General features: G+C 40.3%; 1 protein-coding gene across 2 annotated transcripts in view; it reads left to right on the top strand.

Moving 5' to 3' along the window:
- The window catches only part of LOC126248904 (exportin-4-like), a 239542-nt gene that overhangs the window by 130796 nt on the left and 81728 nt on the right, over window positions 1–27018 (top strand). For both annotated transcript variants that reach the window (XM_049950379.1, XM_049950380.1), the window contains one exon: window positions 9906–10068. In XM_049950379.1, coding sequence (XP_049806336.1) covers window positions 9906–10068 — 163 coding nt within the window. The remainder of the gene's footprint in view (window positions 1–9905; window positions 10069–27018) is intronic.

Below are 27018 nucleotides of genomic sequence, written 5' to 3' on the forward strand. Positions count from 1 at the left end.
CAGGCAATGTGGTGCCTTGCATTGTCATGTTGCAAAAGGACACCTGCTGACAGCAATCCACGTCGCTTTGATTTGATTGCAGGCCGCAGATGATGTTTTAGGAGATCTGTGTATGATGCACTGGTGACAGTGGTCCCTCTAGGCATGTAATGCTCCAAAATGACGCCTTTTTCGTCCCAAAAGAGAGTCAGCATAACCTTCCCTGCTGATGGTTCTGTTCAAAACTTCTTTGGTTTTGGTAATGAGGAATGGCGCCATTCCTTGCTCGCTCTCTTTATTTCTGGTTGATGGAAGTGAACCCAGGTTTCATCCCAGGTAACGATTCTTGCAAGGAAGCCATCACCTTCTCGTTCAAAGCACTGAAGAAGATCTTCACAAGCATCAACACGTCATTCTCTCATTTCAGGAGTCAGCTGCCCAGGCACCCATCTTGCAGACACTTTGTGAAACTGGAGCACATCGTGCACAATGTGGTGTACTGACCCATGACTGATCTGTAATCATGCTGCAATGTCACTCAGTGTCACTCAGCAGTTTTCCTTCGCTATGGCTTCAACTGCTGCAATGTTCTGTAGAGTCACAACTCATTGTGCCTGACCTGGACGAGGAGCATCTTCCACTGAAGTCACACCATTTGCGAACTTCCTACTCCATTCATAGACTTGCTGCTGTGACAAACATGCATCACCATACTGAACCTTCATTCGTTAATGAATTTCTACATCTACATCTACATCCATACTCCGCAAGCCACCTGACAGTGTGTGAGACGGAGGGTACTTTGAGTACCTCTATTGGTTCTCCCTCCTATTCCAGTCTCGTATTCTTCATGGAAAGAAAGATTGTCGGTATGTCTCTGTGTGGCCTCTAATCTCTCTGATTTTATCCTCATGGTCTCTTTGCGAGATATACGTAGGAGGGAGCAATATACTGCTTGACTCCTCAGTGAAGGTATGTTCTCGAAACTTCAACAAAAGCCCATACCGAGCTACTGAGCATCTCTCCTGCAGAGTCTTCCACTGGAGTTTATCTATCATCTCTGTAACACTTTCACGATTACTAAATGATCCTGTAACGAAGCGCGCTGCTCTCCGTTGTATCTTCTCTATCTCTTCTATCAAACCTATCTGGTACGGATCCCGCACTGGTGAGCAATATTCAAGCAGTGGGCGAACACGTGTACTGTAACCTACTTCCTTTGTTTTCGGATTGCATTTCCTTAGGATTCTTCCAATGAATCTCAGTCTGGCATCTGCTTTACCGATGATCAACTTTATATGATCATTCCATTTTAAATCACACCTAATGCCTACTCCCAGATAATTTATGGAATGAGCTGCTGACCTGCTATATTGTAGCTAAATGATAAAGGATCTTTCTTTCTATGTATTCGCAGCACATTACACTTGTCTACATTGAGATTCAATTGCCATTTCAATAGGTTTGATACCTTCACTACGCAAAAGCCGAATAACAGAACGCTATTCTTCCCTGGTACAAGTTGCAAGTGGAGCGACCATCTTTATACTGATACTGCAACAGTATGTGTGCGTCTGCACTATGCTGCCACCTACAGGCCATTCTGCATGCTGTTTGTAGCACGCTTACCAACTTACAGTAGAACGGCTTGAAATTTCGATTTGTTATTACAAATTTAAGGTTTTCATTGACTCACCCTCGTATATAGAAAAGATTAGCGTGATATTAGTAAACTGCAGGATAATCCAAGGAAAATTCCCAGAATTAGTATCGCTTATTGAACACTATGTAAGGGTGAGAGAGGTAGGCTGTCTGGGTGTGGGCTGTGTTCTCTGTTGAAGATGGGGGATGCGGATAGCAGCACATGCGGGTCATGGTAAAGATACAATAACTCTTTATGAGTTCTTTACTAATTCATACAGTTCAGACACTCTTCTGACTGTGCTCCATTCCCTGGCGTGGTCTGGAGTTCACTTGTAATATTGTGGGGTCATTGCTGCAAACATTGACATATGACAGGTGGTGTGAACACTCTGCTCGGGAGACAGAGCACTGTGCTAGTGTCTCTGGTATTCAAGGCAAGTTGAAGTGGCAGGTCTTATCTAATGTGGAAGGTCGCGTTGTTCCAATGGTGTGGTGATGATGGTGCCTGGAGTTGAAGTCTGGACCAATGGTGAGGAGCATGAGTGAGCGGATTCCATGATGTTGCCTGCCCGGGATGGGCAGAGAGGCAGAAGTCCCTCCTTTGCAGACTGCTGGCAGCAGAGTTCACACTGAGGTTTCCCGGCTGACACACAGCAGGCCTGGGTGTGGCCCTGCTGTCCTCGAATGTAACGTACTCAGCTGGGCCAGTATTTAAATGCTGACTTCCCACACTGAATTTGCGGAAGGGCTTTGTTTGTAGGCCACGGTGAACCATCTGGAATAGGGCAATGACCGGGGTCTGGCATAATCACCAATGATGCGGAAGTCAGTCGAGCTGGAGTGGCTTCTCGAAGGCTAACCCAGGGCATTGACACACGAGATGGTGTCAGGGAAGTCTTACTGCTGCTGAGGGGTGCTGATCAAGCAGGAGTGATGGGCGACTGCGGCCGATGTCCGTGGCTTGTGGCCTGATTTCGGCGCTGGTGCAGTTCAGTGACAAGCATCTTCCGTCTGGTTGCGACCTTGTTGCAGTTCTGGCCTCTGACGTCTGCTCTAAGTTCTCCTATAGTTTTCTCTCATTAGAATAGCAACTAAATCCTGAGTTCAGACTGGAATATTTATAATAATGATAGATTAGTCACCAATGGTGGTGGCATATTTATTGTAGTAAAGAATTCGGTAATATCTAGTGTGATTATGACGGATTCCGAATATGAATCAAAGGTCAGTCAGAAATGGTAATTGGATGCTTTTATAGACTGCCTAGGTCAGGAGCTGTAGTGGTAGAGAGCTTCAGAGAGAACTAACAGAATATCGTTATTAACTTTTCTGATCATGCCATTGTAATCAGGGGGTGACTTCAACTTGGCAGATAAAGATTGGGAGAGTCATACTATCCAAACTAGTGCCATAGACAGGGATTTGTGTGATGTTCTTCTGAATGTTTTGTCCAAAAATTACTTTGAGCAGATAATTAGAGAACCAACTTGAGAAGTTAACATCTTAGACCTCCTAACAACAAACAAGCATGAACTTTTCGAATCAATTAATGTAGAGGAAGGTATAAGTGGTCATAAGGCTGTGACAGTAACTATGACAATGGGTATTGCAAGAAATGTGAAGAAGGTGGAAAAACCCTTTTGTATAGTGGGAGTGACAGGTTACAAATTTAAGAGTATCTGAGTAGTCAATATCAAATATTCAGTGCTGAGGATGAAGATGTGGGGCACAAATGAAGGGAAAAAAATCAAAAGCATCATTCAGTATGCATTGTTAAGTACGTTCCAACCAAGGTCTTAAGGAATGGGAAAGACCCCCCATGTTTGGGCATGAGATGTGTGAAGAACTGTCTTGAATGACATCAGTGATGATCCTGATTTGCTCAAAATGGTCATAACTGGTGACGTAACGTGGGTTTTCAGTTATGACATCAATACCAAAGCCCAGTTGTCCCAATGGAAGCATCCTGGATAGCCAAGACCGAAAAAAGCATTCCAAGTTTGATCAAATGCCAAAGTTTTCCTCACTATTTTTTACTGTGGCATAGTGCATTATGAATTGTTACCTCAAGGTGATACTGTCAGTAAGGAGCATTACCTTGAAGTTATGCACCGTTTGCGAGAAGCATTATGCAAAAAATGTCCGAAATTGTGGAAAAACAATTTATGGCTTTTGCATCACGACAATGCACCTGCTCATTCATCTTTGCTTGTGAGAGATTTTTTGGCCTAAAACAACATGACAATCGTGCCTCGGCCACCATATTCATCGAATTTGGCCCCCTGCGACTGTTTCCTTTTCCGAAAACTGAAGACTTATGAAAGGATGAAGATTTTCAATGATTGAGGAAATAAAAACTGCTTCACTGACTCAAGGCAGCACCAAAAAGTACTTACGAGAAGTGCTTCAAGGATTGGAAGATGCATTGGCACAAATGTATTGTATCTGAGGAGGATTACTTTGTGTTAGAAAACTGCTTTGTAAACAAAGAGAGCTTCATCACAGATTCGAGAGAAGTCAAAATGTAACTGACAAACAAAAGCAGAATGAAATGAAAATGAGTGGATGGAAAGCACTGAGAGAAGTGTTTGGAGACTGTTAAACTAAATATTTTTTCTGATAATCTGACTAAATCCCTAAAAGATTTTGGCCTTATGTAAAATCAGTAAGGGTTCGAAATCATCTACTCAATCACTCAGTGAACATACAGTCACCAAAACGGAAGTCCCTCCTTTCAATTATCATATGAATGTAGAAATGGCAGATATTGTGGTAACTGATTGCAGAACAGAAAAGCAACAACAGTTGCTTAGTAGTGGAAAGGCATCAGGACCAGATGAGATACCTGTAAGATTCTACAAGGTTTGTGCGAAAAAACTTGCTCCCCTTCTAGCAAGGAAGGGTACCTAGCGCGTGGAAAAAATGTGTAGATTATTTCTGTTTTGAAGAAGGGTCAGAGGAGAAATGTACTTAATTATAGGCCTATGTCATTCATGGCAGTCTGTGCTTGAATTATGGAACATTTATTATACTCAAGAAAGATGACGTTTTTGGAGAACGAAAATATTCCCTGTAAAAGGCAACACACATTCCGCAAACAGAGATGTTGCTAAACACATCTGCTTCTGTTCCTCAATGCTGTAGTATACAGAGAAGTTGCAGCATTAGAAAATTGTAGCGAAATGCAGGAAGATCTGCAGCGGATAGGCACTTTGTGCAGGGAGTGGCAACTGACCCTTAACATAGACAAATGTAATGTATTTCGAATACATAGAAAGAAGGATCCTTTATTGTATGATTATATGATAGCGGAACAAACACTGGTAGCAGTTACTTCTGTAAAATATCTGGGAGTATGCGTACGGAACGATTTGAAGTGGAATGATCATATAAAATTAATTGTTGATAAGGCGGGTACCAGGTTGAGATTCATTGGGAGAGTCCTTAGAAAATGTAGTCCATCAACAAAGGAGGTGGCTTACAAAACACTCGTACAACCTATACTTGAGTATTGCTCATCAGTGTGGGATCTGTACCAGATCAGGTTGACGGAGGAGATAGAGAAGATCCAAAGAAGAGCGGCGCGTTTCGTCACAGGGTTATTTGGTAACCATGATAGTGTTACGGAGATGTTTAGCAAACTCAAGTGGCAGACTCTGCAAGAGAGGTGCTCTGCATCGCGGTGTAGCTTGCTCGCCAGGTTTCGAGAGGGTGCATTTCTGGATGAGGTATCGAATATATTGCTGCCCCCTACTTATACCTCCCGAGGAGATCACAAATGTAAAATTGGAGAGATTCGAGCGCGCACGGAGGCTTTCAGACAGTCATTCTTCACGCGAACCATACGCGACTGGAACAGGAAAGGGAGGTAATGACAGTGGCACGTAAAGTGCCCTCTGCCACACACCGTTGGGTGGCTTGCGGAGTATAAATGTAGATGAAGATGTAGATGTAGATCCATAGCGCTGTGGACAAAGGCGCTCATGTTGATGTCGTGTTTTTTGACTTCAGAAAGGCATTTGACAATTGTCTCACACTTCTCTTTAGTGAAAATAATACAAGCTTACTGAGTATTGGACCAGATTTGCGACTGGATTAAGTACGTCATTGCAGATAGAACTCAACACGTTGCTCTTAATGGAAGAAAACTGACAGATGTAAAGATGGTTTCTGTGGTACTCCAAGGAAGTGTGATAGGACCATTACTGTTTATAAAATATGAGAGCTATTCAAAAAGTAAGGTGACTTTTCAAATTGTGCGGGCAATGTACATTCGGTTATATATATATGTCCCGAACATATGTTCACAGTTTCAAGTGTACAGCATACTTCGTTTGTTTTTGACAGATAGAAAGGATAGATGTGTTTTAGTGCGTTCGGCGATTTTAGATTATTATAAAAATGGAGCAAAGAATTTGCATCAAATTTTGTGTGAAAAATGGAATCAAGTGCTTTAAAACACTTGAAATGTTGACAGTGGTGTACGGTGAGTCTGCTGTAAGTAAAAATAAATAAAAAAGAAAAAGTTTACAAGTGGTACAAGCTCCTCCAAGGTGGCCGAGAAGATGCCAATGACGAACCTCGTTCTGGATGCCCTAGTACATCAACAACAGATGTTAACGTCAAAGCTGTAAAGAAAATTGTTTTGGAAAATCGTCAAATTACCATAAGAGAAGTTGCTGAGGATGTTGGCATAAAGGTCAGCTTGCGTTACGCAATTTTTTTCAGATGTTTTGGGCATGAGATGTGTGAAGAACTGTCGCATGAGCATCATTCAGGAGCTCTTGAATGACATCAGTGATGATCCTGATTTGCTCAAAAGGGTCATAACTGGTGACGTAACATGGGTTTTCAGTTATGACATCGAAACCAAAGCCCAGTCGTCCCAATGGAAGCATCCTGATAGCAAAGATCGAAAAAAGCATTCCAAGTTTGATCAAATGCCAAAGTTTCCCTCGCTGTTTTTTACTGTGGCGTAGTGCATTATGAATTGTTACCTCAAGGTGATACTGTCAGTAAGGAGCATTACCTTGAAGTTATGCACCGTTTGCGAGAAGCATTATGCAAAAAATGTCCGAAATTGTGGAAAAACAATTTATGGCTTTTGCATCACGACAATGCACCTGCTCATTCATATTTGCTTGTAAGAGATTTTTTGGCCTAAAACAACATGACAATCATGCCTCAGCCACCAGATTCATCGAATTTGGTCCCCTGCGACTGTTTTCTTTTCCGAAAACTGAAGAGACTTATGAAAGGATCAAGATTTTCAATGATTGAAGACATAAAAACTGCTTCACTGACTCAAGGCAGTACCAAAAAGTACTTACGAGAAGTGCTTCAAGGATTGGAAGATGCATTGGCACAAATGTATTGTATCTGAGGAGGATTACTTTGAAGCTGACAACATGAATATTGATGATTAAATAAATATTTTTTCATAAAAATATAAAGTCACCTTACTTTTTGAACACACCTCATATATAAATGATCTAGTAGAAATCATCAGAAGCTCTTTAAGACTTTTTGCAGATGATGCATACGAATGCCAGAAAACAGTATCAATTTGCAGAATGATCTACAGTGGGCTGGTGATGGTGGCGGCTCTGGCAGTTGACACTGAATGTAAATAATTTTAGCATGTTGCACATACATATGAAAAGAAAGCCACTATTGTACAACTACATCATCGATGACAAATTGCTGAAAACAGTACCTGCCATAAAATACCTAAGACTGACTATCTAGAGCAACCTTAAGCGTTATGACCCCATAAAACAAATAGCTGGAAAAGCAGCTGCTTAACTGAGATTCATTGGAAGAATCTGAAGGAAATGTAATTCATCCATGAAGGAAGTGGTTTGCAAGATACTTGTTCAGCAGATTCTTGAGTATTGTTCATCAGTCTGGGACCCTTATGCCAGGTAGTACTGACAGGAGAGAGAGATAAGATCCCATGAATAGTGACACGTTCCATCACGGTATCATTTAGTCATCACGAGGGCATTACAGAGATACTCAACAAACTCCTGTGGCAGATGCTATGAGAGAGGTGTGCTTCACAGAGAGGTTACTGTTGAAATTTCAAGAGAGTAATTTCCGGGAAGAGTTTGTCAACATATTATTTCCTCCCGAATACATCTGGCAAAAGATCATGATGAGAAAATTCGAGGCTTACCGACACATCATTCTTCTCACCTGCAAGTGGAACAGGGAGGGATACCAGTTAGGGGTCTCATACGTATCCTCCATCACACCCTACCATGTGGCTTGTGGAGTATTGCTGTAGGTGAAGATGTACCAGTCACCTCAACAGGAGATTTCAGTAGTATGCTCCTGTGATGTTTTGACTCTTATAATCATGATTTGTTAACATTGCCTTTTTCGATGGTCACAAATTCACATTTCCACTGCTTGCTTTGCTCCTTTCTCTTGGGGTCATAATGATGCAACCATCACTCGTCCATAGCGATTAGGTGGCTAAAGAAGCCATCTGATAACTTGACGCTGCTGCAACATTTATGCTGCTGCCTCGATTCAGTGTGCTTTTAAAATGATTGTGAGCAGTCACAGAACCTAGCGGATGGTGACTTTTGTCATTCACAGTGTTATGCAAGATGAAAATTGATCTGTGAATGATTTCCACCTCTTCTCCAATTGTTGATTGTTGTACACTGGTCTTTGAGCACCAGGACTTTCACATATCTCAGTTCTTCACAGTGAGATGATTTGCCACTTTTTATTTTGTCGTTCAAACTAGTTTGACCATACAGGACTTGTCTGTGCCACATATGGTGGTGCATTGTTGCTGTAGGGGTGATAATTGAGAGTCTATACTTGCCTCTCACACACTGAAAAAGTGATGTCTATGACATTTAATGATCTAAAGCTTTTGGCAACGTCCCATCTGAAAGTAAGAAAAAGATGAGCTCAGCATCTTTGATGGAAAATGTAAATCTGAAATTGTGCTAAGAACTTCCTTCAGACTGGCTGGCTGTTGCATGGAAGAATTGTTATTTTGAAACCTCTAGCTTATATCGTATAAAAGTATTACACATTTTCCTCTCTCATTACCTTAAATATTCTTTTTTGCTATATGAAATCATTCTTAAATGGTATATTGACTGATTCATCCCTGTTCTTTGGTCATCACTTAAAAACAGCTTTGACATTCAGAACCATTATCAGTTGTGATGAACTGATTGAATAGCATTTCTACATTGATATAGTAGTTTGTGAAACACTGCACTGAAATGCCACAATTTTATTTTGACAATTTTTGTGTCAATCATTTTGTGTGATGTCTGCCGATGTGAGATGAGTACAATTTTATTGAACAATTGTAGCAATTTTACTGTGTGATAACATGCTAGACTTAATTTGTCATCTGTGGCAAGCTTTATTTTCTTTTCGTGTAGTAGTAAGCTTCGGCAGACAGGTGTCGTGAGTCACACTCTTCCAACTGAACACTGGCTCATCCTCAGCCAGTGATGATATTGGATGTCTCAGTAAAGTGGCATGTGGTTAACCTACCACTCTGTAGACAGTTAATGTCAGCTTTTCCAAAATGATGCCACTACTCATTCAAGTAGCTCCTCGATTGGCATCTGAAGGCTATGTTCACCTTGTTTCAGTGATCTCAAGGAGCAAACATCTTTGATATTACTGGGCCATGGACCAAATTTCTCTCTGTAGCTGTCAGAGAGTTACCACATTGCCAATATGATGAACCAGCTAGTGCATAGTGCCTGCCCCCTTTTTGTTTATCCTCACCCCCACCCCCCTACATGCACTCGCGCGCACTCACACACACACACACACACACACACACACACTCACACACACACACACTTACTTTTTATCTGTTGTCATTATGAACTTTGGATATGAACATTCCATTCCCACATTCTTATATTTTTGTTATTTTTCTATATAAATGATCAAGCCAATATATTGTTAGTTCAGTATAGCTGTTTCTTTGACAAAGGTTATTTAAGAAGTGGTACATATTAACAGTGTTTTCACATAATCAGTCATGTAGAATCTTATGGAAAGTAGTTAACTCTCTCTGTCTCAATCTAGCTGTGGAAGCAACAATAATTAAATTACCCAAGTTTCCATTTCCAATTTTGTTTGATCACACTAATAGTTAATGGACACAAATGCCATATGTAGACATCTTATAACCATGTAACTCCTCCTTGGACCAAAAATACGCTGATAATATATTGAGATATTCTACCTCATTTCAATGTGATCATGTATTAAATTAATATTTTCAGGTTGGTTTCTGCAGTATTTCGTCTTTGTGAAGTTGAGAGACAAGCTGCCTTTATAAAAGAGTTGATTGCTATAATGAGTCCTAACCTGGCCTGCAATATTATGTGGTTCATGAAGAGATGGGCTGCATGCTTTTTATTGCCAGAGGAACGATACTACTCTGAGGTAAATTTATTTTCTGATGATAATTGACAATTACAATACCTTTTAATTGTTGCAGATAACACACCCACATGAAATTTTGTAAGAAATTTTAGAAAGAATTGCTCAAGCACAGTATTAGTACATGCATGTTCACATGGCTCCACACCCTTTTTTTTATGATTTCAGGCAAACACACATATTTTTCTATTTTCAACTGTACCTCTTTACCTCTCATTTTTTCTCACCCCCAAACCCAAAAGCCAATTCATGGATCATTAATTAGAAAAAGAAAATCAAAGCTCAGGATATGACTGAGAGAATGGAAGTCACTTGAGAACTCTAATGATTGATTTGTATGTCTAACATGCTAACCAAAGAGGAAATCCTGTAGTGTTCATAAAAATTACAGTTGAAAAGAAAGGTTGTATTTTTAATATATTTTAATGTACTGGAATGATTTAAAATGTATTTAAATTATGCATGTGTAGCCACATTTGTGTGTTTTGAATTATGATATCTGGGATTCAGTTAGAAACAAGAGCAGTTAATATGCTTGTGATGAGCTGTAATGTGTCAGATAGAAGTTACTCTGCCCCATTGATGTCAAAGATCATTATGTGGATAAACCGCAGATATTTTAAAAAATCTATTATTGTGCACAAAAATGTAATATCACAGTGTGAAGTTCCCAGTTGTTTAATGATTAAGACTATCATTACTGTAAATCAGTCATTGTGATATTCATTAGTGACTTGTTGTGTCATTAACTGTTGGTATAAGTATTGTACACATTAAAGTTGATTCACAGAAAACAGACTACAACAAACAAACCTGTCCATCTTTGTAGATGATGAAGGTGGTGGTGATGATGTCACATTAAGCACTGCATTACTGAAAAGTTCTCTGTACTAAAACATGACTACAGATTGTTAAAATGACTTAATGACCCCTTAAATTATAAGTTATTGCAACCACATTATCGACAAAGATCATAGCACCGTGTGGAAAGCGTGGTAAGAAAGGGAGGAGGGATGTAATGGTTGATGTTGTTCTTATTCTCGTAAAATGTGCTGTTATTAATTAAACAGATTGTATTTTTGTCATTAAGTAGCTAACAATGACATCAATTTCTCCACTACACACAGGGTGGCTCACATTAATGTTTAAAAACCCCCAAAGCTATGTAGATGACGCTGAGACAAGTAATTTAATCTAAGACATATGGGGCTGAAAATGTTTGGAAATCCCCAAAGGTGGATGGTGAATGTTGAACATGTGATGTAACCAGATGACATACCTTGCTGCACATGCAGCGATGGAGCCTGCCAGTCTGTCGCATCTGATCGTCCCAACCCAAGTCAAGTATTCATGTCGGTGTTGCTCCAGTATTATGTGCGCGACTGAAGTGCATGGGGTTCAGGATTTGAGTCGTGCATCTGGCAGGCAGTCTGCTTGTGTCTGTATGTGTGGATGGATATGTGTGTGTGTGCGAGTGTATACCTGTCCTTTTTTCCCCCTAAGGTAAGTCTTTCCGCTCCCGGGATTGGAATGACTCCTTACCCTCTCCCTTAAAACCCACATCCTTTCGTCTTTCCCTCTCCTTCCCTCTTTCCTGATGAGGCAACAGTTTGTTGCGAAAGCTTGAATTTTGTGTGTATATTTGTGTTTGTTTGTGTGTCTATCGACCTGCCAGCGCTTTTGTTTGGTAAGTCTCATCATCTTTCTTTTTAGATATATATATATATATATATATACACACACAAAAAGATGATGTGACTTACCAAATGAAAGTGCTGGCAGGTCGACAGGCACACAAACTATATATATATATATGGTTATAATAGAGGGAAACATTCCACGTAGGAATGTGTGTCTGTATATGTGTGGATGGATATGTGTGTGTGTGCGAGTGTATACCCGTCCTTTTTTCCCCCTAAGGTAAGTCTTTCCGCTCCCGGGATTGGAATGACTCCTTACCCTCTCCCTTAAAACCCACATCCTTTCGTCTTTCCCTCTCCTTCCCTCTTTCCTGATGAGGCAACAGTTTGTTGCGAAAGCTTGAATTTTGTGTGTATGTTTGTGTTCGTTTGTGTGTCTGTCGACCTGCCAGCACTTTCATTTGGTAAAGCAGCACTTTCATTTGGTAATATATATATATATATATATATATATATATATATATATATATATATATATATATATATATATATATATATATATAAAAACAAAGATGATGTGACTTACCAAATGAAAGTGCTGGCAGGTCGACAGACACACAAACGAACACAAACATACACACAAAATTCAAGCTTTCGCAACAAACTGTTGCCTCATCAGGAAAGAGGGAAGGAGAGGGAAAGACGAAAGGATGTGGGTTTTAAGGGAGAGGGTAAGGAGTCATTCCAATCCCGGGAGCGGAAAGACTTACCTTAGGGGGAAAAAAGGACGGGTATACACTCGCGCACACACACACACATATCCATCCACACATATACAGACACAAGCAGACATCTCACAAGCAGACATATTTAAAGACCAAGTGTGGATGGATATGTGTGTGTGTGCGCGAGTGTATACCCGTCCTTTTTTCCCCCTAAGGTAAGTCTTTCCACTCCCGGGATTGGAATGACCTTACCCTCTCCCTTAAAACCCACATCCTTTTGTCTTTCCCTCTCCTTCCCTCTTTCCTGATGAGGCAACACACACATGCTTTACAAGCCACTGAATCATGCGTGGTGGAGAGTACATTCTATCACTACAAGTTATTTCCTTTCCTTTTCCACTCGCAAACAGAGAGGTGGAAATACCGACTGTGTCACATGAGCTTTGATTTCTCTTGTCTTTAAATATGTCAGCCTGTGAGATGTCTGCTTGTGTCTGAATATGTGTGGATGGATATGTGTGTGTGTGTGCGAGTGTATACCCATCCTTTTTTCCCCCTAAGGTAAGTCTTTCCGCTCCCGGGATTGGAATGACTCCTTACCCTCTCCCTTAAAACCCACATCCTTTCGTCTTTCCCTCTCCTTCCCTCTTTCCTGATGAGGCAACAGTTTGTTGCGAAAGCTTGAATTTTGTGTGTATGTTTGTGTTCGTTTGTGTTCGTTTGTGTGTCTGTCGACCTGCCAGCACTTTCATTTGGTAAGTCACATCATCTTTGTTTTTTTATATATATATATATATATATATTACCAAATGAAAGTGCTGCTTTACCAAATGAAAGTGCTGGCAGGTCGACAGACACACAAACGAACACAAACATACACACAAAATTCAAGCTTTCGCAACAAACTGTTGCCTCATCAGGAAAGAGGGAAGGAGAGGGAAAGACGAAAGGATGTGGGTTTTAAGGGAGAGGGTAAGGAGTCATTCCAATCCCGGGAGCGGAAAGACTTACCTTAGGGGGAAAAAAGGACGGGTATATACTCGCGCACACACACACATATCCATCCACACATATACAGACACAAGCAGACATCTCATAAGCAGATAATGTGACTTACCAAACGAAAGCGCTGGCACGTCGATAGACACACAAACAAACACAAACATGTGTTTGTTTGTGTGTCTATCGACCTGCCAGCGCTTTCGTTCGGTAAGTCACATCATCTTTGTTTTTAGATATATTTTTCCCACGTGGAATGTTTCCCTCTCTCTATCTCTCTCTCTCTCTCTCTCTCTCTCTCTCTCTCTCTCTCTCTCTCTTAAAATTCAAGCTTTCACAACAAACTGTTGCCTCATCAGGAAAGAGGGAAGGAGAGGGAAAGACGAAAGGATGTGGGTTTTAAGGGAGAGGGTAAGGAGTCATTCCAATCCCGGGAGCGGAAAGACTTACCTTAGGGGGAAAAAAGGACGGGTATACACTCGCACACACACACATATCCATCCACACCTGCTTGTGTCTGTATATGTGTGGATGGATATGTGTGTGTGTGTGTGTGTGTGTGTGTGTGTGTGTGTGCGCGCGAGTGTATACCCGTCCTTTTTTCCCCCTAAGGTAAGTCTTTCCGCTCCCGGGATTGGAATGACTCCTTACACTCTCCCTTAAAACCCACATCCTTTCGTCTTTCCCTCTCCTTCCCTCTTTCCTGATGAGGCAACAGTTTGTTGCGAAAGCTTGAATTTTGTGTGTATGTTTGTGTTTGTTTGTGTGTCTGTCGACCTGCCAGCACTTTCGTTTGGTAAGTCACATCATCTTTGTTTTTAGATATATTTTTCCTACGTGGAATGTTTCCCTCTATTATATATATATATACAGACACACACACACACACACACACACACACACACACACACACACACACACACATGCTTTACAAGCCATTGAATCATGCGTGGTGGAGAGTATGTTGTATCACTACAAGTTATTTCCTTTCCTTTTCCACTCGCAAACAGAGAGGTGGAAAAACGACTGTGTCACATGAGCTTTGATTTCTCTTGCCTTCGTTGTTCTTATGTGAAATGTCCATTGGCGGCAGTAGAATTGATCTACAGTCAGCATCAAATGCTAGTTCTTTAAATTTTCTCAATACTGTTTCCCGAAAAGAATGTCATCTTCCCATTAGAGATTCGCATTTCAATCTGAGGCCATGATTTTCCCATCAATTGATACAAGAGGGCCCCAAACTGCCGTGTCAGCTGGTATGACAGTGAGTGATATCACTAGAGCGTAGTTGCATGTGCACTGTGCCCAAGCAACACATTCCAACATTGGGTTTCCCAGCTGGAAGAGTTCAAGGGGCATTGCATCATGGGTCTGCAGGAGGCTGGGTAGTTCTGTCATAGTGTTGCGTGTCACATCCAATGTATGAACAGCCCCATTGGCTGTTGTTGACTACAGCGGATTCAGGAAGGCATGCATGCAGGATATGTATGATCTGGATGTCTGACATGCACCACAAGGAGGGAGGACTGACAGATTGTTCGCAACATGTGAGCAGATGCAACGGCAATGGTAGGAGGGGCCACTCAAGTGCTAGTACCATTGGTAGGTGGTTGCATGACACTGGATTCTCTGCAGGCCAACCGTTATGATGCCTACCACTCACACCTTTGCAGCATAATGCCCGACTGCCTGGTGTCAGTTATGATGGACATGGGACTCTTAAGACTGGCAGTGGGTTGTCTTTAGTGATGAGTCCCACTTCTGCCTTGGAGGCAACGACCATCAAGGCAACGACTCCTGATCGGGAGAGTGTAGAGTGCCGTGGAGTGTGCTGTCAGGACTCCCCCTCCACCCATCAATCTGCAAGAACTGTAAGCAAGGGGCAAGATTCGTGGGACTGAGTATCACTGTACTACATTCAGGACCTGCACAACTCCATGATGTGACATCTGGAAAATTGTATTCATAATCATGGGTGCCTGAAGCCGTACTAACAAGTAAATTTTGTGGCCATGTAACGCAATAAATGTTGGCCCTTCAAAGCTGAAAGTGTAATCATTTTATATGTGTGGTACCATCCACCTGCCTGCCAACAGTGATCGAAATCTGCCTTGTCTTTCTGGGTGCAGCTCTTTTTGTGATGATCAATGTAGATGAGCCACACTACCCTAAAATTCTTCCATTATCTGTTATGATTTCAAGCTTCAGATGTACCTGTATAGCCCATGCTGCATGTCTGAATCTTGTGGGAATAGTATTTGCTTATTTCATTGAACTGTATTGCAGGGGCTACATGTGCTGATGAGAATAGCTGGGGACAGGTTGAGATTGATAGAGGAGAGGATGGGCAGTGCAAGGGGGAGGAGGAAATGTACAGGGGGGGGGGGGGGGAGGAGTGGGAGGTTAATGAAGCTGGTGTAAGGTGTAGACAGGTAGTGGGCTAGTAGAAAAGGAAGAGGGGGAGGTGGAGACGGAAAGGGGGGGGGGGGGGCGAGAAAGATATGGGCAGAGAGAGGGGTGGAGGTTATGGACAAAGAGTGTGGCAGGAGGTGAGATGGAGATAGGTAGATAGTAGGGAGGAGGAGGTAGATAGAGGTAGGAGGGTGAGGTGGAAAGAGGGAGGAAGAAGTGGACACAGAGAGAGGGATAAGGACTTGTGTTCAATGTATATGTCGAATGCATATGTGGTTGAAGCCAAGGGGAAAAGGCAAGCTCTTCCAGTAAACTGAAGAAGACCACTCACCTTCCTTGCTACTGCTCGTATGTGCTGGTTCCATGCTGTATCTGAACATTACAGAATTGTTTTTCCTTCTCATCTGCATTAACTTATATTTTTCTACATTTAGAGCAAGCTGCCATTCGTCACACTAACTAGAAATTTTGTCTAAGTAATCTTGTATCCTCCTACAGTCATTCACTGATAACACCTTCCCACATACCACAGTGTCACCAGAAAAGAGCCACAAATTGCTACTCATCCTGTCCCTCAGATCATTTATGAATATAGAGAGCAAGAAAGGTCCTATCACACTTGGCTCTGATGAACACTCACCGCCGAGGACAACATACTAGGTTCTATTACTTTAGAAGCCTTCGAGCCACACTCATATCTGGGGACCTAATCTGTATGCTCGAACCTTCGGTAACTGTTCACAGAGGGGCACCATGTCACACACTTTCTGGAAATCTAGGAATATGGAAGCTGACTGTTGCCATTCATCCACAGTTCACAGGATAACGTGAGAAAGGGGGCAACCTCAGTTCTAAACGAGTGATGCTTTCTAAATCCATACTAGTTTGTGGACAGAAGCTTTTCCATCTCAAGGGAATTTATGATATTCGAACTTAGAATTTGTTCAAAATTCTGCAGCAAACCTATGGTAAGAATATTGATCTGTAGCTTTGTGGGTCTGTTCTGATACCTTTCTTTTACACAGGAATCACCTGCACTTTTTCTCCTATTGGTTAGGGATTTGTACTGGGTGAAGTAATATTAGTAATTTTCGCCTCACAAACATTAATATACGCTCAATAGTAAACGCCTGATGGCCTAAAGTTATCGAACAATTGTAAAGTAAATGAAATGAACCATCGCATAGCAGCGACAGAATCTATTATTCTTTATCTTTGCCATTCTTGCGCGGTGCCTGTAAATCTCTATGTACATGTATCGATTAATGGTATAAAAAAGAATTCTGTTGTTTCAAGACAAATGAGGCTTTTGGCGCCTCACCTTTTACTGTTTGTATTCTATGAAAGGCGGACTCGGACTTGCTGCGTTCCACAACTGTATTTTATATTTTATGTGAAAATATTGAGTGAATATGCTAATTGTTATTTTTTCCAATCAGAAAACATGTAGTTTCTTGTAACTGATATCGAACAGACAGCGTCAAGAGGACATTTTGACTGTTATGTTTAAAGTATTTAAACACAATGGTCATCTATTGTAATTTAATATGAAAAGGTACATAGCATTAAAAAAAAAGTGTGTTAAAGATAAGTGTGCTTATTTTCGTAAATTAACCTTGATGATTCCATCTCCTTATTTACCTGAATGATAATTATTTTTGTGTTACTTCATCATCAGAAATTACAATCACGCTGATGGGCCGAACGCAGCATGAGGCAGAAGGAACATTATCGTTTTCCTATTATTTCTGAACCAACTTTTTTGTGTAGTGTTGCATTTCTTTTAAAGTCTGTAAATCTTCTGGTCCCTTAGTGTTGATCCGGGTATGACTAGATCGCGACTATAAAAATGCACAGAAATGATAATGTTTCTTCCGAACAATCTCAAATATATATATCAATATGCTGCTCTTATTCAGGTATTTAATGGTCAACGTATGTTATTATAATAGCGTAATCAATCCCTGATTCTGTTGCCAAGTGGCCCACCAAAATATTCACTTTTTCGACATTAAAAAAAAAGTAACAATTTTTTTTATTTTCGTCCCCCAAGAGCAACGCTACAGTGAGACATTCATGAATACAAACTAAGTAAGGGGCCAATGCCGTAAAACACTGTCTGTAAAATGAACAGAATTCAGGTACACCTATTACGCAAGAAATTAATATTCTCATTGCCCAAACATGTTTTGGCACATTTGTGTCATCGTCAGTGGATACTTTGATGTAGGTTTGTAAAATACAAACAATTTAAAGTAATTATTGTAACAAGGCCTAAAAACATTTTGTGTATGTTCTGAGGTTCTGTAGGGCATTCTTTTCGTTATTATACATAGAACAGATTTGCAGAAATTTATAAACAAATTATTCTGAACACCTCAGAGCCCTAAAAAGCATTAGCTCACATAGCACATGTGCTGACACATTTAAAGACACTCTCCTCCCACGGGCATGGGTGTGTGTGTGTGTGTGTGTGTGTGTGTGTGTGTGTGTGTCTTGTTCTTAGCATAAGGGGGAGAGAGAGAGAGAGAGAGAGAGAGAGAGAGAGAGAGAGAAGGCAAACGAAGTTCAAATGAGGTTCCAGAATGAGGATGGAAACAGTTACACTGGACTCGCATTCGAGAGGACAATGGTTCAAAGCCGCATTTAGGTTTTCTGTGATTTCCCTAAATAACTTTCAGCAAATCCCGGGATAGTTCCTTTGAAAGGGCACAGCCGATTTCCTTCCCCATCCTTCCCTCATCTGATGGGACAGACAACCTTGCTGTTTCGTCCCCTCCCCCAAATCAAGCAAACAACCAACTTTGGGGTAAGTTAAGTTCTACATTTTAACTTGTGACTGTTGTGCACTAAAAACAAGTAGCATGTTTCTCTGCATAATTCTGAAACAGGTGACAAAAGAAACCTCAAGAAAACTATAAGTAATGACAAAATATAGACACAAAATATTTTTGCACAACAAAATTACATTTAAAATGATGGAAACTCCGAGTAGAAATATCAACAGTATTAGGAAAAGGATAGATTGCTACTCACAGTAAAGATAATCCATTGATTTGCAGACAGCCACAACGCAAAGACTATCACACATTATAGCTCTCAGCCAAAGCCTTCTTCAGTAAACAAAACACACAAGCAGGCTCACCCCATGCACACATGGCCGCTACCACTGGTAGCTTCGGCCATTTGGAACTGAAATTTATTGTTTCCATTTCTTCATTTCCAGCCTTGCAGTGTTCATACATTTTTGCTTCAGTCATTTCAGTGGACAGGTACTCTTTACCACCACTCTCCTTTTGACAGTAGTGTGATTTGTATATTGAAATTATGCTTATAATTATACCTTCAGCAATTTGAAGCACATTTCTTGAGTTAGTTGCCATATGATCAGGTATCATATGTGAACAGATGTTAGTGTGAATACAGTGTACACTGATTTTGTTATGATTCCTCAAGTCTTCTCATGCATTGCTCCACAAACATAAACTGTATTTAACTGATAATTCCCTGGATGTGCCGCTCATTAGATATTATTCTTTTGGTGTTTACTTCTTGAACCAGTGACCTGAGTATTGTCTTGTTAAGTGATAATGTTTTCCTTTTTAAATTTACTTCTAGAATCAGTGATCCAGTAAATGTCTTTTGCTAGTCTTATCATCCAAAATGCCAAACTCTTGTAAATATTTTCTGCATGCATTAAGAAAATACAGGGTGGTTATAATTAAACTTTCACTACTTGAGTCAATGTATGCCAAAAACTGTTTGCCATATGGCTACCCAACTTTATAGGAGTTATGTTCAGACTATGTGCTGCGGGATTTGCATTGTTATTAGTGTTCGTGTCGTGACTTGCAATTATGCACCAGGACTTGGCATTATGCTCTGGTACTGGTGCAGCGATGTAGCATCAGTGTGCATTTCAGTTGCAGTCAGTCAACATGGGACGGGAAAAGGTGAGCAGGGCTTAAGTCTTAAAGCTATTTTATTAAAGCAGTGGCAACAGTGCTGCTGCTCCGCAAGTATCGCCTCTTAAAATGAATATGGAGAGGTCCTCTTTTTGCACCGGGGTTAAAAAACATTATCCTGAAGTTCAAATTAACTAGTGATTTTGTAATTACTCCTGGGAGAGGCTGACAGCCAATTGCACCAAGAATTGTTGAACAAGTTACTGTTGTCATGGCTAAGAATGCCAGATGCAGTATGTGATCTTCAAGCTGTGTCACAACAGCTGAACATTCCACTATCTACCATTTGAAAAGTGCCATGAACAACTGTGAAATGGTACCTCCAGTGCACTTCCAAGTTTTCACGGATGCCAATGTTCATCACATTGATCAGTTTTTGTAACCTGAAATGTAAACATGGTACAAAATTAACAAATGTTACCCTTTCATGTGGAAATCAAAACGTGTTTCTTTCAATGGTTTATGCATTATTTATCCTCCACTTGTCCTTACAAATGTTTCCACAAAGGTTCATTGTCCTACACTCACTCATTTTTCATAGGGGCCCTTTCATGTAGCGAAAGTTTAGTTATAACCATCATGTACATAAATTTTAATTTTTTTTTTCTTTGCCGTGGAAAATCATAATAGTTTTTGAGACCTCTGTGAACATTTGCTTCTGAATAAATTATGGCTTATTACTTTCTTGGAATTTTTTTCTCCTAGACTGGAAAATTTGAGGACTTTATTTTCTTTACTTGCCTGTGTTTGGTCAACTGACGCTTAATTTCTGAATTGTTCTTCCATATGCTCAGTCTCATCATCACAGCTTTCCTTGTGCGTGTGCCCACTTTTGACATAGATAGTTGTTTGGATGTTGGCCACTCTCAATAAAATCTAAATCAGGTCATCGTTCAATAGGAACACTTGTGTCGTCACATGTAGCTTGAAAAATAAATATAACCCTATTATTGCTTCTGATTACATCTCTCTAAAAGTCATAACAATTTTATGTAGTTTATTCTGCACAGAATTTCCAGTACCAAATTTCTGTATTGTAACATCAGTGTAATAACAAAGAAGATGGAACTGATCCCCTGTGGTACACAAAACAGGTCTGAACTCTGTTGCAGAGGCAACGGAAAAAGCATGCGAAGTTTAGAAGAACGCGAAATCCCGAAGATTGGCTAAAATTTACAGACGCGCGAAATTTGGCACGGACTTCAATGCGAGATGCCTTTAATAGGTTCCAGAACGAAACATTGTCTCGAAATTTGGTAGAAAATCCGAAGAAATTCTGGTCGTATGTAAAGTACACAAGCGGCAAGACGCAGTCAATACCTTCGCTGTGCAGTGCCGATGGTACTGTTACAGACGACTGTGCCGCTAAAGCGGAGTTATTGAACGCAGTTTTCCAAAATTCTTTCACCAGGGAAGATGAATGGAATATTCCAGAATTTGAAACATGAACAGCTGCTAGCATGAGTTTCTTAGAAGTAGATACCTTAGGGGTTGCGAAGCAACTCAAATCGCTTGATACGGGCAAGTCTTCAGGTCCAGATTGTATACCGATAAGTTCCTTTCAGATTACGCTGATACAATAGCTTCCTACTTAGCACTCATATACAACCGCTCGCTCACCGATAGATCTGTATCTACAGACTGGAAAATTGCGCAGGTCGCACCAGTGTTTAAGAAGGGTAGTAGGAGTAATCCATCTAACTACAGACCTATATCATTGACATGGGTTTGCAGTAGGGTTTTGGAGCATATACTGTATTCAAACATTATGAATCACCTCGAAGGGAACGATCTATTGATACGTAATCAGCATGGTTTCAGAAAACATCGTTCTTGTGCAACGCAGCTAGCTCGTTATTCGCACGAAGTAATGGGTTGCTATCGACAGGGGATCTCGAGTTGATTCCGTATTTCTAGATTTCCGGAAAGCTTTTGACACCGTTCCTCACAAGCAACTTCTAATCAAGCTGTGGGCCTATGGGGTATCATCTCAGTTGTGCGACTGGATTCGTGATTTCCTGTCAGGAAGGTCGCAGTTCGTAGTAATAGACGGCAAATCATCAAGTAAAACTGAAGTGATATCAGGTGTTCCCCAGGGAAGCGTCCTGGGACCTCTGCTGTTCCTGATCTATATAAATGACCTGGGTGACAATCTGAGCAGTTCTCTTAGGTTGTTCGCAGATGATGCTGTAATTTACCATCTAATAAGGTCATTCGAAGACCAGTATCAGTTGCAAAGCGATTTAGAAAAGATTGCTGTATGGTGTGGCAGGTGGCAGTTGACGCTAAATAACGAAAAGTGTGAGGTGATCCACATGAGTTCCAAAAGAAATCCGTTGGAATTCGATTACTCGATAAATAGTACAATTCTCAAGGCTGTCAATTCAACTAAGTACCTGGGTGTTAAAATTACGAACAACTTCAGTTCGAAAGACCACATAGATAATATTGTGGGGAAGGCGAGCCAAAGATTGCGCTTCATTGGCAGGACACTTAGAAGATGCAACAAGTCCACTAAAGAGACAGCTTACACTACACTCGTTCGTCCTCTGTTAGAATATTGCTGTGCGGTGTGGGATCCTTACCAGGTGGGATTGACAGAGGACATCGAAAGGGTGCAAAAAAGGGCAGCTCGTTTTGTATTATCATGTAGGGGAGAGAGTGTGGCAGATATGATACGCGAATTGGGATGGAAGTCATTACAGCAAAGACGTTTTTCGTCGCGGCGAGATCTATTTACGAAATTTCAGTCACCAACTTTCTCTTCCGAATGCGAAAATATTTTGTTGAGCCCAACCTATATAGGTAGGAATGATCATCAAAATAAAATAAGAGAAATCAGAGCTCGAACAGAAAGGTTTAAGTGTTCGTTTTTCCCGCACGCTGTTCGGGAGTGGAATGGTAGAGAGATAGTATGATTGTGGTTCGATGAACCCTCTGCCAAGCACTTAAATGTGAATTGCAGAGTAGTCATGTAGATGTAGATACAGATAATTCTTCCAATCCATCTGTGGCATGAATCAGCAAACCAGTGTTTAGTGGTATTAGTTGAAAATAGTCTTGGTGGCAGTAAAAAAGAACTAAAATTGCAACAAAGATTGTTTTCAACTAATACATATATAGGTACATAATTGAGTAAACAGTAGGACCAGAACAGTTGTCATTAATCTTCTTGAAAGCCAGTTCTACAGTATAAGTGTTTCTCACCACACTGTGCTCATGCCATTTGTAGGACTACAATTTTCCTCACAGAATACACACTTTGAAATCACTAGGATTATGTGTCGCTGTACATACATGTAATAACTGATGCTTTGGGAGTGCTATTAACCCTTTGGCTGCTGCAGTCGTACATCCATGTAGCTGGCTCGAGCACGCCGTTGAGGCCGCCTAATCCTGGTACCTGCACTAATGGTTTTCCCCATGGACCGTTGCCTGCAGCTGAGCTCGCCGCTTGGGTGAGCACACCCTGTGCTGAATATTTCGTGAGCCAGGGTGTTCGCGGCTCTCTCACCTTCTGAGTGCAATCACTGACACATGATGTATCTCTATACTTTTTCCGTGGCTTTGACTCTGCAGATGAATTACTGACACACACGATGTGCATTGAAACTGCTTATGTACTGCAATTAATGAAAAAGAATTTAACATCAGACGCATTTTGCTTTTATTTAAAAAGCATCTTCTGTGTTCTGTGGTTTTCCTGCTTCATGTTTACATCCTTTGCACATCACTGCTTTCCCTCTCTTCATTAGCAGAGGTTGACATCTAAAGATGATGTCTTTGTACACATAAAACTGGCAGTCTTTATCGCTGTTTTCAGCTTTTTCTTCTGCTGCATTGGCACTGTAGCTCACCTCACTTATGGAACTCAAGTTCCATAAGTGAGGTGAGGTACAGTGCCAATAGAGCGGAAGAAAAAGCTAAAAAACTGCCAGCTATATGTATACAAAGACTTCTTTAGATGTCAACCTCCACTAATGAAGAGAGGGAAAGCAGTGGTGTGCAAAGGATGTAATTATGATGCAGGAACACTAATGACCACAGAAGATGCTTTGTAAATAAAAGTGGAATGCGCCTAGTGTGTAATTCTTCTTCATTAATTGCAGTAAGATTAAGGTGGCAAAGCTGACAATAATTAATTGTTAGAGCTGCTGTGGAAGATGGCCATGCAAACAAATGTGATGTTTGTTTAAATCAGCAATGTAGCATTATGCTTGTTTTAATTTTATGCTTAACGTTTGTAATAGATTTAATGGCATCTGAGAAATGCAGTTCGTGTTTTTGAGAGTGCAGTAATACTTCTGTAAAATGACTTCAAAGTCAGAAAGCCTAAGTGTTGGAGACTCTTTTACACCTTCTGAATATATTTTCCATCCTTCTTTTTGATCTGGGCTTTGGACCGGCATTGGCAATTTTAAAAATATATTTTTTCTTTTTATTTTATTTTGTATACAATTTTTGTATTGTTTTATATTTTTATTTCCTTTTTGTTGTCATTTACTTCTAGAAAATTATCAAATGTCGCTCCTTCTCTTCTGAGTGATTATAGACAGTTAATAGTTTTGTTTAGGGTGATAGGCCTCAAAACATGGCACTACACATAGTGGTATGTTGCATGCTCTACATTTGTATCTCGTTCCTTGGCACACTTTCTGCTTTGAGCATACTGCACGCCGACACATTGGTGTACGCCTGCACACCGATGCATTGGTGTACGTTTCTTCGAGTTTTCCGTCTCAATGACCTTTGGAAAATGCCTCCCAGTAAATCTTACAGGATTCTCGTCTCCTGAGCGCCTTCCTCTGCTAGCTTTCCTCTGTTCTTTTGTGTAAGCTTCAACAGGCTCTCTTATCAGACACAAATGAAATGCTGCTAGTTGCATTTTTCGTCCTGTTACTAATCTGTGGAGAGCATGGTCATTTAAAATGTACAGATCCAGTACATGGAAAAAGAATTTTTTGTACCACTGGACAGTCTTTTGTACTGATTGCACTGAACTCGGCAACATGTCACAGCAGTCAACAGCACCCATACTCTTGTTGTAATCTGCAACACATTGTGGTTTCCTTAATCTTTCACCTCTCTTTCTGTTTGTGTTTTCCATCTCAACCATTTCTGCAGTATTACAGGTGGTCAGCATCCACACTTCTCTTTTGTCACACGATTTCATCACAAGGATACTGTCAGTAGACATAAACTGTGTTTCTCCTTGTTTAAGTTTGTTCTTTAATTTTGGCATGTTGCATCTGTTTTGGCAAACAGTAGTAAATGCGTTTGTTCCATGGTTATGAAGCCAGAGGAACAGGTCTATGCTTGAATACCAATTATCGACATTGAGCATATGTCCCCTTCCTAAAAATGTTTTTTATAAATGTTGCTACTATGTCGCCACTTTCCCCTAGATTCTGGAAGGCAATTTCAGTATTTGTGCCCATGTAAACAACGAAATCCAGGATATAACCCATCTGGCAGTCGCATAGCACAAATGTTTTTATTCCAAACCTACTTCTTTTGGAGGGAATGTACTGTTTGAATGATAGTCACCCTTTGACCAACAAGAGGCTTTCGTCAATGCAGAGCTTTTGCTATGGATTAAATGTGCTGTGAAATGTTGTGTGTATTTTATCAGCAATATATCTAATTTTAAATAAACTATCTCCTTCATTGCTGACAGAGTTATCACTGAAGTGTGAAGCATTCTTAAAATTAACAGAAAATGCTCCCTGGACATAATTTTGCCTAAAACATAAGTGTTCAAGAGTATGTCTGTGGACCAATAGTCACTGATTTTCAGCTTTTTCACATGAGCCATTACCATACAAACAGCAATGAGGAAATACAGTTCTTTGAAATCCGTTTCTTTCCATCTGGACAAATGAGACTGCTCTGATTATGGTGCATTTTCTTTCATATGTGTTGGTTTCATCTGCTACAAATTTAATCAGTTCTTCTGTTAAAAATATCAGGAAATATGACAAAATACTTGAATCTAGCCCTAAACCACATTTGTGTCCAGAAGCTGAAGCATCGAACGCATGCATAAATGGACGAAAATCACTTTTTTCCAGTCAAACTAGTTGCTAAAGCAAGCTCTTTTCACTGGCACTTCACTATCACCCTCAGACCTATCAGATTCTGAATGATATCCCTCCCTTGTTGACAGATGCATTGTTTTAGCTGAAGTACATGGCACAGGACTATTACTTCGAAATTAAGTTGAAGAATAATCGCTACCATCGCTGTTAAAAATGTCATTCTCACTGTCGCTTCTAGTGAGAATTTTGACGATTTCCTCATGTGCACAACCTCAACGGCATGCCATTTTCTTCTCAAAATGTTAAAGGTGTCAACAGTCAGTAAAAGCACAGACAAAAACTGCAACCCAAGAACACAGCAACAAATGCTCACAAGAATTCTACTATGCAAGCAGAACACTAAACAGCTACTAGGCGCTCGGCACGAATGTACGGCTGGCGCCGTGTAGACATGATCAGAGTACCAGGTAGGAGGACTGGTGGCATGCATAAACATGTTCAGAGCACACAAGGACAGGTACAAAGGCATGCGTTAACACGTCCAGAGCAGTTAAAGGGTTAAATGATTCTGTATAGGTCAGAAAATATAGCTTATCAAGTTTTATACTATCAAATATATCGCACTGATTAATATAGTGTATAACAAGCAATAGTTATGGGATACAAAATTCCAAAATCATACAGTAGGCCTGCTTAAATGTTTAAAGTCAGCTGCTGTTGTTATAAGATTAATGCCAACTTAACATATATAGAAATCAGTAAATTAACTTAATTTTTGTATTTCCATTCATTAATGACACACAAGATAATATTTTAATATCACTTTTCCAAAAAATGTTTATTCTCTAAAATGAAATAATTATAAGAGTACATGAAGTTTATACACATTCATGTTGTAACCATTTATTTGAGTGTCCAGCATATTAGCTACAACCGCAAAGTACATTTATTTATTGACATCATCTTATTTCTTGTCCCAAATAGAATTAGTCTTTAATGTGTAGGAAAAACAAAGAAGAAGAAGAAGAAAGTGAACAATTCGTGACGGAACAGGGTGGAACATATTTAACACTTCCCAGACCGAAGAGATTGTCTCATCTTATAAATTATTTTAATTATGTAGAATAATTTTCTGTATTTATTTCCTTAAACATGAGAGGGGCCAAAATGTACA

The sequence above is a fragment of the Schistocerca nitens genome, chromosome 3, assembly GCF_023898315.1.
Source record: "Schistocerca nitens isolate TAMUIC-IGC-003100 chromosome 3, iqSchNite1.1, whole genome shotgun sequence".
Taxonomy (NCBI): Eukaryota; Metazoa; Arthropoda; class Insecta; order Orthoptera; family Acrididae; genus Schistocerca; species Schistocerca nitens.